Source organism: Marmota flaviventris, chromosome 10 (assembly GCF_047511675.1).
Source record: "Marmota flaviventris isolate mMarFla1 chromosome 10, mMarFla1.hap1, whole genome shotgun sequence".
Classification (NCBI taxonomy): domain Eukaryota; kingdom Metazoa; phylum Chordata; class Mammalia; order Rodentia; family Sciuridae; genus Marmota; species Marmota flaviventris.
Window position 1 is genome coordinate 17135648 of NC_092507.1, and position 13479 is coordinate 17149126.

General features: G+C 43.5%; 1 protein-coding gene and 1 pseudogene across 3 annotated transcripts in view; both read right to left on the reverse strand.

Moving 5' to 3' along the window:
- Nucleotides 1–1764, reverse strand: part of Asap3 (ArfGAP with SH3 domain, ankyrin repeat and PH domain 3) — a 43495-nt gene extending 41731 nt beyond the window's left edge. For all 3 annotated transcript variants that reach the window (XM_027937423.3, XM_071617479.1, XM_071617478.1), the window contains exon 1: nt 1514–1764. In XM_027937423.3, coding sequence (XP_027793224.2) covers nt 1514–1642 — 129 coding nt within the window. In that variant the 5' untranslated portion in view covers nt 1643–1764. The remainder of the gene's footprint in view (nt 1–1513) is intronic.
- Nucleotides 1765–11669: 9905 nt separating this feature from the next.
- On the reverse strand, nt 11670–12790 carry LOC114094137 (actin-related protein 2/3 complex subunit 2-like; annotated as a pseudogene).
- Between the last annotated feature and the right edge of the window lie 689 nt (nt 12791–13479).

The following is a 13479-nucleotide window of genomic DNA, read 5'->3' on the forward strand; positions in this document are numbered from 1 at the left end:
CATTCCTGGGCAGCAGACTCTAAACTACTGAATCTGCTCAAGGAAAGGATCCAAACCTCACTGGTTGCTTATTTTCTTTAAAACATGCACTCCTACTATGTTCAAGAGTCAAGAGACTCAATCACCACCATCAAAAGAGGTCTGTCAATTAACCTGGCAATCGATTGATAATCATTCCATGTATCAAGATGCATGCTTTAATGGCGGAATGAGACGGACATCATTACCCTAGGTAGTGTATAATTGCATGAATGTTGTGACTCTAATGCACAACTAGAGAATGAAAAATTCTGCTCCATTTGTGTACAATGAATCAAAGAGCTTTCTAATGTCATATATAACTAATTAGAACTAATAAATAAATAAATAAAAGATGCATGCTTTACACACATTGCTTCACATAATACCAAACTCTGAGAGGTGAACATTCTTATCCCCATTTTACAGATGACAGAATAGGTCACATGGCCAAGCTCACCCAGATGAAAAAATTCATAGCCAGACTCTGAACACTGCTCTGCCTCCCCAAAGTCAATTCCCTTTGTACAATTCTCTACTATCCTTTAGAAGGGAGACAAACAGACTTGCAGATGGAGGGTCAGCTGGCCAGGGGAGAGAAGGTTTACCAAGACACTGGCTCAGAGTACTATAACTATGGAGCTTTGTTCTGTCACAGAGTAGATGCCCAGCACACTTATGGTGAAGGATGCAAGACTAGAGATGAGATCCACAAATGCCACCCCAATTCAGGGCACTCTCTGGAGAGGAGCTGTACAATCACATTCTGTTGGCCCAAAGCCACAGGGTGTCTGCCCTAGACTATTCCCTGCAGAGGAGCCAGGGAAAGCTGCAATAAGTTCGGAGAAGAGGAATGAACTCCAGTGAACATGGGAATGGGGTGGGGCAGCCTGCAAGGGCAAAGAAAAGGCCTGGGACGCTTTGCGAGGAAAGACAAAGAGGAGAGGGGAGGGGAGAGGAGCCTATAAACTTGCCAACAGCCCGGCCAAGGTGAACCCCGGCTCCTGGCGCCTTCCCATCCGCATTCATTCCACAAGGCGGGCCAAGTCTCAGAACGAGCAGCAGAGGGTAGGGTGAACTCCCTGCAGCCCAGAGAAGTCAGATAATGTGGCGGGGAGCCTGCTCTTCAACTGGGGAGTGACTTGGAGGTGGGGGGCACATTTGTGAGGCTCCGAAGATGAAAACACAGAGCTTAAGGCGCTGAGCAAACACACATCTGACCGGGCAGATCTCCCAGAGCATCTGGGGCATGTGCCCCGACATGTGGAGTCTGTCATCGAAGTGACCTCGAGCCCCCTCACGGACAGTCCCTCGGGCCCTCCCCCGCCTCGACGGTGAGGACGCAGATGTTTGAGATGTGCTGGGTTCCCACAGATCTAGGAAGGGGGCGGGTTTCTGGGGCCCAGCGGAGGACCATCGCAGCTCCCAGCGCGCCTGTGAAGGTCAAGGCCAGGCCCCGCACAACCTCAGCCCCCTCCCGCCTCGGGCGCCTCACCTCCTCCCGCGCCAGCGCCGCCCCCCGGCATCGGGGCATCTTGGCGGCGAAGGCGGCGGCCCCAGCCGGGGAGCTGAGGTCCTCTGCGGTGACGGCCAGGAACTCGGCGACGCTGAGCTGCTCAGGCATGGCGGGCGCTGGTCGGGGGCACCGGGGCTGCCGGAGCGGGACGCGGGGGGCGCTACGCTGCACCGCGTTGGGCCGGCCTCACCAACGGCCGCGGGCCCAGTCCGGACCTCCGCGTACCCCGCCCCCGGGCCCGCAGCGCCCCGCCCCGACGCTCCGCCCCCATCCCGACGCCCCGCCCCGCCCTCCACCCCCACCCCACCCCAGTCCCTCGCCGGCGCCCCAGGCTCGGTTCCCAAGGGCTCCCGGGACCTTTGTCCAACTCCCCAGCCCCCTCCCGGCCCCTCGCCTAACTCAGAGACTCGGTGCTCGAGGGCTTCCAGCCCCCCAGAACTCTGCCCCGGCCATTCGCCTCCTTAGCCCCGCCCCCGGCCCGCTGACCCGTCCCCTCGACCCCGCCCCCGGCCAGCTGGCAAGACTCCCGGCCCCGCCCCCAAGGCCTCCCTGCGGGGAGAGCTCCCTCCCCGCCCCTGCCTGAGTCCCCCGCCCTGTCCCCGCGATCGTGCCGCCTCCAGCCCCGCCCCGGCTCCCGCCCCGCCCCGCCCCCGGCCTCCTCGCAGCTGCGGCCCAAGTCACCCTACTTGTCCCCGCAGGGCTTGCTCGCGGTTTGTCCCGCTCTCCGGTCCCCCAAGTCCTCCTTCCCTTCCACGGCTCTGGTTGCCCTATCCCTGCGTCTCTCCTTAGTGTCCATAGCCTCTTCCCCCGTTTCCAGTCCCCCATGACCTCGCCCCTCTGGCTCACCCCCAGCCTCCGGTCTACCCCAGCACCTCTGGGTCCAAGCGTCCTGGGATCCTCACTTCGCGCTCTACTAAGTTCTGAGCCTGGCCAGGGCGCCAACCTGCTAACCAGGGCCTCCTCGGGGCACTGTGTCACCCGGCGCCGTTGGCTAGCTGTGCGACTTTGGGAAGACTACTTCTTTTATCCAAACCAGTTTTCTTAGCTGTAAAAGCTTGATGCCCATGTAGTTGTGATGTTTCAAATAAAGAACATATTGAAGCCAGATTTAAAATTAGGTAGTCAGTGTAGTTAGGTAAATCGGGTCTAATATGGAGTGAAATCTAAAATGGAGGCCATGAGAATGAATTCCCGGAAAAGTTGAGCAACTCTTGAAATGTTAATGAAGTCCAGGAAACAGCCCCCAACAGATTTAAAGACAGCCCATCCCAAAGAAATGTTAATGAACAGCCCCAGCAGATTTGAAGATAGCCCATCCCAAAGAAGTGTTAATGAACAGAACACTTGAAGTGGCTGCCTCAGAAGTCCTTCCTGCCCAGATTACTTCTTTGGCCCAACCCTTCGGACCTACATGCCATCACCAAAAACTATAAAAAGGGGAACACAGTTGCCCTTCAACGGATTCCACCTCTTGGGTCCCCTTCTTCCTCCGGGAGAAGTCATTTCTGCTGTCCTTTAATAAACTTCTAATTTTCCACTCTGACCTTGCCTCGGCGTGCTTCTCTGGTGTTATTCTTCAACATTGGGGAAGCAAGGACTCCGGTCAACTATCACGTGTGTGTACCACATAGGGGCTGTATAGCCTGCTCCCTTTACCCTGCCCTGTTCCCTCGCCCACACCCTCGTTCTTTCTGGGTTCTGACTGATGCCTTTCACCCCTCAACTGTCTCATCATTCACTGGGGTGGATGAGAGATCAAATGAGATTCAACATAGAAACCCATTTAGGTTTAGTTGGGGAGACTGAGGTCATCTGGAACAAAAACAGGGAGGCCCGCATGGTAAAGAACATTGGTTGGGAGTGGTGAAAAACCCAAATTCAGTCTTGGTTCTGCTGTTGCCGAACTCTGTGCAGCTAGATAAATTGCTTCCCTAGTTTTAGAAACAGGCAGCCCCCTTCTTTTCATTTCTGCATACAGTTATGGATTACACGAATCAAGAACAATGACTTGAACAATGGTTCACTGATATCACTGGATCATCAAGCTTGATTTGGGTCATTGACAAACTGCTCTGTGTCAAGAGGAGAATTCAGACAGTACTGGAATGTGGGGAGCCTGAAAATTAAGCTCAGAGCGGCCCAGGGAGTCCTTTCTGGGTGAAGCCACAGGAAACAGCAGCAGGAATTCAAGGGAGTTTCTAGGTGAAATCAAAACCACCCAGGGTTGTGTTGTTTTCGTTTTTGTGGTACTGGGAATTGAACTCAGGGGCATTCTACCACTAGCTACATCCCCAGACCTTTTTATTCTATTTTGTTTTGAGACATGGTCTTCTTGCTAAGTTGCCCAGACTGGCCTCTTTTTTTTTTTTTTTTTAAGAAAGAACTTTTAATATTTATTTTTTAGTTTTCGCCGGACACAACATCTTTGTTAGTATGTGGTGCTGAGGATCGAACCCGGGCTGCACGCATGCCAGGCGAGCGCGCTACTGCTTGAGCCACATCCCCAGCCCCCAGACTGGCCTTGAACTTGCAATCCTCCTGGCTTAACCTCCCTAGAGCTGGGATTTAGGTGTGCATTGTTGCACCCAGCTCCTTCCTGGGTTTTAAGTAAAGAAATGTTATGATGGCAAGGAAGGACAGCAGGGGGGAGCAGTGTGGAGATCCTGAGGAAGCTAGGCATCACAGCTTGGGTCGGGGAACAGGGAAGTAGGCAAAGAGGAATGGAGGCTGATGCTTGTATGCCAATATTCTCTTAAACTCCTATGAGCAGCCTTTGCTCCCCTAACTACTGAAACTGCTCTGTTAAGGCCATGAATGACCTCCCCATTGCTGACTCATGGTCAAGGCTCTTGCTTTGCCTTCCAGCAGCTTCTCCACACACTATACTTTCATCACCTGGCCTCCGGGACATCATATGGTCTTGATCTTCTTGCTGATCTCTTTTGTTGGTTCTCCTGTGTCTTTCTGATTTCTTGATATTTAAGTCCTTGGCCATCTCTGCTCCACTCTCTCCCCCCCCCCTTTCTTTTGGGGTGTTGGCATTTGAACCCTGGGACTTAAGTATTCTAGGTAAGCTCTAATCTGGTATCACTGAATTATTGAGATTGATTTGGGTCATTGACAAACTGCTCTGTGTCAAGAGGAGAATTCAGACATTACTGGAATGTGGGGAGCATGAAAATTGAGCTCTGAGCTACTTCACAGATTTCCACTCCACTCTCTAAGCTCATGCCCTTGATAAACTTATTCAGCCTCATGACTTTATTTTTTTTCATTGAGGCATTTTATCATATGTATGTTTTACATTCCTAGAAAAAGACCCCCAGGACTTTTCCTCCTGTGTCTTTTCGCCTCGCTTTCATGGTCCACGATGCCAGCTGAGGTTGTCAACACAATGAAACCAAACTGATGGGGATGGCAGCAGATTATTCCGCCACTTTTCTAGGTCTTTGATGTACATCAAATCTCGGGCTGATCACTCCGCGCTTGTTTAACCTTTCTGTGAGGTTGACAACAATTTTTCCAACTCCGTGATCAGCAGGTTTTTCAAATTCACAGAAACTGGACGATGACTTTGGAGCACAGACTAATAAAGACCTGGCATTTGCCTCTCTTTTTGACATCACTGATGCTCTTTTTAAAATATTTATTCTTAAGCTTTAGGTGGATTCAACATCTTTATTTTACATTTATGTGGTGCTGAGGATTGAACCCGGTGCCTTGTGCATGCTAGGAGGAGCACTCTACCACTGAGCCACAACCCCAGCCCCATTGATGCTCTTGAGAGCACCAGCCAGGACATTCATGCGCACCATTATGGAGGCATGAAAAGATAACCGAAAGAGCAGTCCTGTGACTTTAAATACCACGGAAATCCTGATGATCCCCAAACTTATAGCTCTAGCCTAAACCCTCTCCTTGAACTCCAGACTCCTATATCCAACTTCCTCCTTGACATTTCCAATAGGTGTCTGAAACTTAATGTATCCAAATCTGAATTCCTGACTTCTCTCCCTTAACCACATAAACCACACCTGCATACCCATATGCACACACCCATGTCTTTCTCATCTCTAACCACTTTCCAGTGTTCAGGTCAGCATTCTTGATGTTTTTCTTTCCCCACATCAGGAAATCTGCTGGCTGTACTTCCAGAGTCTATCACAAATACATCACACTCCTCATCATTCCACTGCTACCATCCTGATCCAAGCCACTGTCATCTCCTGCCTGGATTACTACAGTAGGTCTTAGCTTATAAGTGTTATTGTTCTCACATCTGGTATGTAGTAGGCATATAAAAACATCTGCTGGGTCAAATAGGTGTTAGTAATTCTGTTTACTGATGCCTAAAGTCATGTGACCACTGTGTGACAAGGACTGATTAGAATCCAGGTTTATCATCCATGCACACAGCACAGACCCATAATACCAGCTAATTGGAAACTGAGGCAGGAGGATGGAGAGTTTGAGCCCAGTCTGGGCAATTCAGTGAAACTCTGTCTCACCAAAAAAAAAAAAAAAAAATTTAAACAGGGCTGGGTGTAGCTCAGTGGTAGAACACTTGCCTAGCATGTGGAAGACCCTGGGTTTAATCTCCAATACTGTAAAAAATAATAATAATCTAGGTTTTTATGATATCAAAGTCCCTGCTTCTACGATCTGTAATCTACTTTCTGGAGGCAGGTCTTAGGCTCACCTCCAGAGAGTGGAGAATTTCTGTTCCTAGTGCAAATGAGGATTAATTGCCAAGGGGAAATGAAGGCAGACAGGACCCTTATCCCCAGGATCAAGTCTCTGTTTTTCTGCAGGACACAAACTCCTTCCCGATCTAGCCCATCTTGCCCTTGATCCAATGACAAATGTCCTATCTTATTATTTATTGTGGTTCTGGGGATTGAACCCAGGGGGAGCTCTACCACTGAGCTACCCCAGCCTCTGCGCAGCTCCCGAGGGCACAAGACTTCCACCTGTCTACTCGGGCACAGGCTGTTCCTTCTGTCTGTATTCTTCCTCGAGCTTCTTTGCTGTCTTCTAATCAGCATCATGATTCAGACGCCATTGATGTCATTGATGGTTTAGTGCTCTTCCCAGAGGTCCCTGTGCTTCCCTGAACCCTTAGAAGATTGAAAGTTTTTCCCATTTTTAATTGGTGCTTTATAATTATATATGGGTTCATTGTTACACATTCATACATTCATATATAACAACATGGGTCGATATCATTCCCCAGTGTCTCCCTTATTTCTTCCCTCTTCCCTCCCCTTGTCCCTTTCCTCTGCTCTACTGATCTCCCTTCTGTTTTTATGAGACACACACCACCACCAACCAAACCTCACCCTCCTCACCTCTCCTCTCCTCTTTTGTTTCTGTCTCTCTTTTATCTCTAGCTTCCATATATAAGAAAACATACAACCCTTAGACTTTCTGAGTTTGGTTTATTTTCTTTAATATTATGCTCTCAAGTTCCATTCATTTCCCTGCAAATTACATAATTTTATTCTTCTCTATGGCTGAATAAAACTCCATTGTGTGTATATATACACCACATTTTCTTTATCCATTCATCCATTGATGGACACCTGGGCTGGTTCCAAATTTTGGCTATTGTGAATTGTGCTGCTATAAACATACGAGTGCACGTGTTGCTGTAGTATGCTGACTTCAATTCTTCAGGATAAATACCATCCAGAAGTGGTGTCACTGGGTCAAATGGTGGTTCCATTCCTAATCTTAAGGAACTTCCATTTTGATTTCCACAGTGGTTTGTACTAATTCACAATCACACCAAGAGTATAAAAGGGTTCCTTTTCTCTCATGTTCTCACCAGCATTTACTATTGTTTGTATTCTTGATAGCTGCCGTTCTAACCAACATGAGATGAAATCTCAGGGGAGTTTTGATTGGCATTTCCTTAATTGCTAAAGATGTTGAACATTTTTTCCTATATTTGTTGGCCACTAGTATTTCTTTCCAGAAGGTTTGTTTATTTCATTTGCCCATTTGTTGATTATGTTATTTGGTTTTTTGGTGATACGTTTTTCAGTTCTTCATATATTCTGAATATTAATTGACTGTGAAAGGAGTAGCTACCAAAGATTTTTTTTCCATTATCTAAGTTCTCTCTTCATGTTTTTAATTGTTTCCTTTGCCATGCAGAAGCCCTAAAAAAAAAAAAATTTTTTTTTTTTAGTTGGGCCTGGGGTTGTGGCTCAGTGATAGAATGCTCACTTAGCATGCATAAGGCACTGGGTTCAATCCTTAGCACCACATAAATATAAAATAAAGACACTGTGTCCACCTACAACTAAAAAATAAATATTAAAAAAAAAAATATATATATATATATATATATATTTAGTTGTAGATGGACACTACCTTTATTTTATTATTTTTACGTGGTGCTGATAATCAAACCCAGTGCCTCACACGTGCTAGGCAAGTGCTCTGTCACTGAGCTACAATTCCAGCCCCCAGAAGCTCTTTAATTTAATAAATTCCTATTTATGAATTCTTGGCATTATTTCCTGAGCTTAGGAGTCCCTTTGATAAAGTTGTTCCTGTGTCTGTATTTTGGAGAGTTCACCCTACATTTTCTACTCACAGTTGCAAAGTTTCTTGCCTAATTCCTAGGTCTTTGATTCATGTTCATTTGACTTTTGTGCAGGGTGAGAGATAGGGATCTAGTCTCATTCTTCTACAGACAATAACCAGTTTTCCCAGCACCATTTGTTTAAAAGTCTGACTTTTTTTGCTGCCTTTGTCAAGGATCAGATGACTGCATCTATCTGGGTTTTGAGTTGATCTCTGTGTCCCCTGTTCCACTGGTCTTTGTGTCTGTTTTTTTGCCAGTACCGTGGAGGGTGTTTTTATTTTTATTTTTTCCATTTGTTTTGCTTTGTTGGTTCTGGGAATTGAACCCAGGGACACTTAACCACTGAGTCACATCCCCAGCCCTTTTTATTTTTTATTTGAAACAGGGTCCCACTAAGTTGTTTAGTGCCTCACTAAATTGCTGAGGCTAGTTTGGAACTCTTCATCTCCTTCCTCAGCCTCCAGAGCCATGTGGGATTACAGACATGGGCCACCATGCCTGGCTATCATGAGTTGTATTTTTTTAAATTTTTTATAATTTTTAAATTTATTTATTTATGATTATGGATAGGCAAAATTAATATCATTACAATGATCATATTACCAAAAGTGATACACAGATTCAATGTAATCCCCATCAAAATACCAATGACAGGGGCTGGAGTTGTGGCTCAGTGGTAGGGCACTTGCCTAGCACGTGTGAGGCACTGGGTTTGATTCTCAGCACCCACATAATAAATAAATAAATAAATGTAATTCCACGTGGCTCTGGGGTCTGAAGAAGGAGTATCAAGACTTCAAAACCTCAGCAACTCAGGGAGGCACTAAACAACAGTATCCTCTTTCATATGTTTTTTTTTGTAGAGGTCTTTCCTTGGTTAGATTATTCCTAGGTTTTTTGTTTGTTTGTTTTTGGAGGCTGTTGTAAATTGGATTATTTTCCAGATTTCTTTTTAGCAAATTCATTATTGTGTAAAGGAAAACTTGATTTTTTTGCATGTTGATTTTGTAACCTGCTACTTGGCTCGATTTGTTCATCAGCTCTAGCAGTCTGGTAGAGCTTTTTGGATCTTCTAAGAATAGGATCATATAATCTACAAACAGTGATAATTTACTACTTCCTTTCTTATTTGTGTCTCCTTTATTTCCTTCTATTGCTTAATTGCTTTGGCTAGAATTTTTTTTTTAAATGTACTTCTCCATGAAGCTTTTTTTTTTAATTTTTAATATTTATTTTTTAATTTTCGGCGGACACAACATCTTTGTCTGTATGTGGTGCTGAGGATCGAACCCGGGCCGCACACGCATGCCAGGCGAGCGCGCTACCGCTTGAGCCACATCCCCAGCCCCAGCTTTGGCTAGAATTTTAAGTGCTATATTGAATAGCAGTGATGAGACTGGACATCCTTATCTTGTTTTGGATTTTAGAGGAAATTGTTTCAGTTTTCCCCATTTACTATGATGTTGACTTTGGGTTTGTCATATATATAGCCTTTATAATATTGAGGTAAGTTCCTTCTGTCTCTGCTTTCTTCAGTATTTTGCTAAATTTTGTCAAAGGTTTTTTTTCTGCATCTTTTGAGAGGACTCAACAAGACTACAACAAGTCTTAATTCTATTTAACAGTGAATTGCATTTATTGATTTGTGTACATTAAACCATCCTTGCATCCCTGGAATGAAACCAACTTGGTAATGATGTACAATATTTTAAATATGTTATTGAATACAGTTTGCTAATATTTTATTAGGGATTTTTGCATCTATGTTTATTAGGCATATTAGTAGTTTTCTCTTCTTGATGTGTCCTTATCTGGTTTTAGTATCAGGGTGATACTGGCTTCATAGAATTAATTTGAAAATGTTCCACCCCTTACTATTTCATGGAATCACTTGAGGAGTATTGGAAATAGTTCTTTAAAGATCTAGTAAGAATTTAGCTGAGAACCCATCTGATCCTGGGTTTTTCTTTGCTGGAAGGCTTTTTTATTACTACTTCAGTTTCCTTGTTTGTTATTGGTCTGTTTGGTTTTTTTCAATATCCTCTTGGTTCAATTTGGAAGTCAGATGTGTCTAGAAATGAATTCATTTATTCTAGATTTTGCAGTTTATTGGAGTATCAGTTTTCAAAATAATCCCTAATGAACCTCTGAATTTCTGTGATGTTATCTCCTTTTTCATTTCTAATTTTGTTGCTTTGGATCTTCTCTTTTTAAATTTTTTAAAAAAATTTTTTGGTTAGTTTGGATAAGAGTTTATCAATCTTGTATATCTTTTCAAAGAGCCAACTCTTCATCTCATTGATTCTTTGTATTTTTTAAATTCTCTATCACATTGGTTTCAGCCCTGATCTTTTTTTAAAATATTTTTTATTTGTTGATAAACCTTTATTTATTTATCTATATGTGGTGCTGAGAATCAAACCCAGTGCCTCACACATGCCAGGCAAGTGCATTACTGCTGAGTCCCAGCCTCAGCCCTCAGTCCTATCTTTTTTTTTTTTAATAACATGTTTATTTTATTTATTTATTTTTATGTGGTGCTGAAGATCGAACCCATGGTCTCGTGCATGCTAGGCATGCACTCTACCGCTGAGCCACAACCCCAGCCCCCTCAACCTTGATCTTAATAATTTCTTTCCTTTTACTGGTTTTATAGTTTGTTTGTTCTTGTTTTTTATAAAGTCTTGAGATGCGTCATTAGGTTGTTTATTTGGAATTGTTCTGATTTTAAAAAATCTGTTCTTTTCAGATTTACATGATAGTAGAGTGTATTTTGATATGTCATACATACATGGAGTATAATTTCCCATTCTTGTGGTTGTACATGATGTAGGGTTACACTGGTTGTGTATTCATGTATGAACATAGGAAAGTTATGTCCAGTTCATTCTACTGTCTTTCCTATTCCCATCTCCCCTCCCTTCTCTTCATTCCCTTTTGGCTAATCCAGGGAACTCTGATTTTCTTATGTAAGCACTCAGAGCTACAACCTTTCTCTTAAAACTGCCTTGTGCGTATTGTATCACTATTTTGGTTTGATTATAAGATTTTAAAAAATTCTCCCCTGATTTCTTCTACTACCCAGTCATTGTTCAAAAGAATATTTAGTTCAATCTTCATGTGTTTATATGGTCTCTGAAGGTTTTCTTGATTTAATTACATTTTTAGATTTTCTTTATTAATCACCCCAACCATATTTCTTTAGACACAGGAATTTTGAACTTAACTACTTAGGAGAAAACAAGTTAAGATTGCATTATCCTGCAACTCATTATTGCAAAGTGTTGCAACTTGCAATAGCTTGGAAAAGAGGGTGAGAGGGAAGGGGAATGAGGCAGGGAAAATAAAAGAAAATAAATTAGGTTGACTAAGTGGAATTTTTTTTTTAATTCTCTGGGACCTTGAAGTCCTTTCAAGGACAGTTCATTTCTGCAGATTATTTTTTTTAAGTGCATACAAAATGGAACCCAAATGGAGAATCCCTTAAGAACCTGCAGAGATGCAACATGATTATCCAGTAGCAAGCAGTCCAGCCTTTGGTCACGGGCACTTCCTCCTCCATTCCAAAGAGTTAGCGGGATGAAAACATCTTCTCAGTGATTTCATTTATTTTTTCTCAACATCTGGGTGTGCACAGTTCAGTACCTTGAGGAAATAGGACGGTTTTGCCCAAATATGAGGAGAATGTGACTCTAGGTCTTAGAGCACTTGCTGTTGCAATGCAGGTAGTCCCAGGACTTGAGGATCAGGTTGATGGAGTTATCTCAAGCACAAAGGTGATGTAGCCAATGTGGTCACCCACAGCAGCATCTGTAACTTTTAGTTCCAGAGGAGGTTCTCTGTGGCTAAAGAAGACCTGGGTGACTGTGTGGCTGGCTCTGCATTCTTGTTTTAACTCCTGAATGAACATCTTTCCATTGACCACATTGTCATCATCCTCAAACACTGTGCTGAAAACTACCCATGACTGTCCTTTTTAGATACAACATACATGTTCTTGTCATCTCTCTCATGGATATCGGTCCTATTCTCTCCTTCCTTGCACTCTTCTTGGAATTGGAAGTATTTCTCAAAGACAGAGGCAAAGCAATTTCACTTCAACATGCCAGCCCAAAGCACAAGAGAATTCTTGTATAACAAGAGACATAAATCCTGATTCTCAATTTATCAAGAAATTCCTGTAGCCAGGTATGGTGGTACATTCCTATAATCTGAGTGGCTCCAGAGGCTGAAGCAGGAGGATCATGAGTTCAACTAAGCAAGACCCTAAGCAATTTAGTGAGATGCTGTTTCAAAATAAAAGATTTAAAATAGGGCTAGGGGCTGGGGATGTTGCTCAGTGGTTAAACACTCCTGGGTTCAATCCTTAGTATCAAAAAGGAGGAGGAGGGGAGGAGGAGGAGGAGGAGGAGGAGAAACTCCTGTACATTCTCTTTAATAACTTATCAGCACTATGTGCCTGAAGTTCCTTGTAGAATTTCAAATAAACATTAACCATCACTTTTGCTTAGTCTCCATTAGGATTTGAATATGATAAAGGACCCCATCAAAATCTACAAGTGTCACTCTGTTGCTTCTGGTTTGTTTCTGGAAGCTGTATTCTCAAACTTAAGCCTGAACACCTCTTTAATGATGCTGTTGTTCACTTGCAGCAGGATCATGGTGGAGGCTGCCTTAGGTTGAAGAAGGAGAAACAAGGGTGGGTGAGAGTGGGTAAGAGAGGGAAGGATGGAGGGAGTGGCCTACTGCCCCCTGAGGAGGGAGGCTGGGGTGGGCAGTAGGTTAGGCAGAAAGGGAGAGGGACTGGGGAGAAGGGGAAGACATGAAAGCTGGCCTATATATACACTGACTGCGTGGTATCAAATTCTTATTTCATTTCATTATGATCTGATAAGATGCAAGGAATTCTTTTTTTTTTTTTTGTATATGCTAAGAGTTGCTTTGTGGGCCTAAAATATAGTCTATTTTGGAGAAAGTTCTATGAGTAGCTGAGAAGAAAGTGAATTTGCCTGTTGTTGGATAACTTATTCTACCAATATCTGTAAGGTTATTTGATTTATAATATTTTAAGGTATGAAGAATATTTATGAGTTTATGTCTGGATGACAATTTACTGGTGAGAGAGGTGTGTTGAAATCACCCAGGACTATTGCAATTGGGCTGAGTCTTTAAATCGAATAGTGTCTGTTTTATGTAAATAGATGTACCAAAGTATTCACTATCATTTCATATTTTCATTGGATTTTTCCCTTTACCAGTATGAAGTGACCTTCTTTGTCTCTTCTTTTTTTTTTTTTTTAAGAGACAGATCAGAGAGCGAATTTTTTTTAAATATTTATTTCTTAGTTTT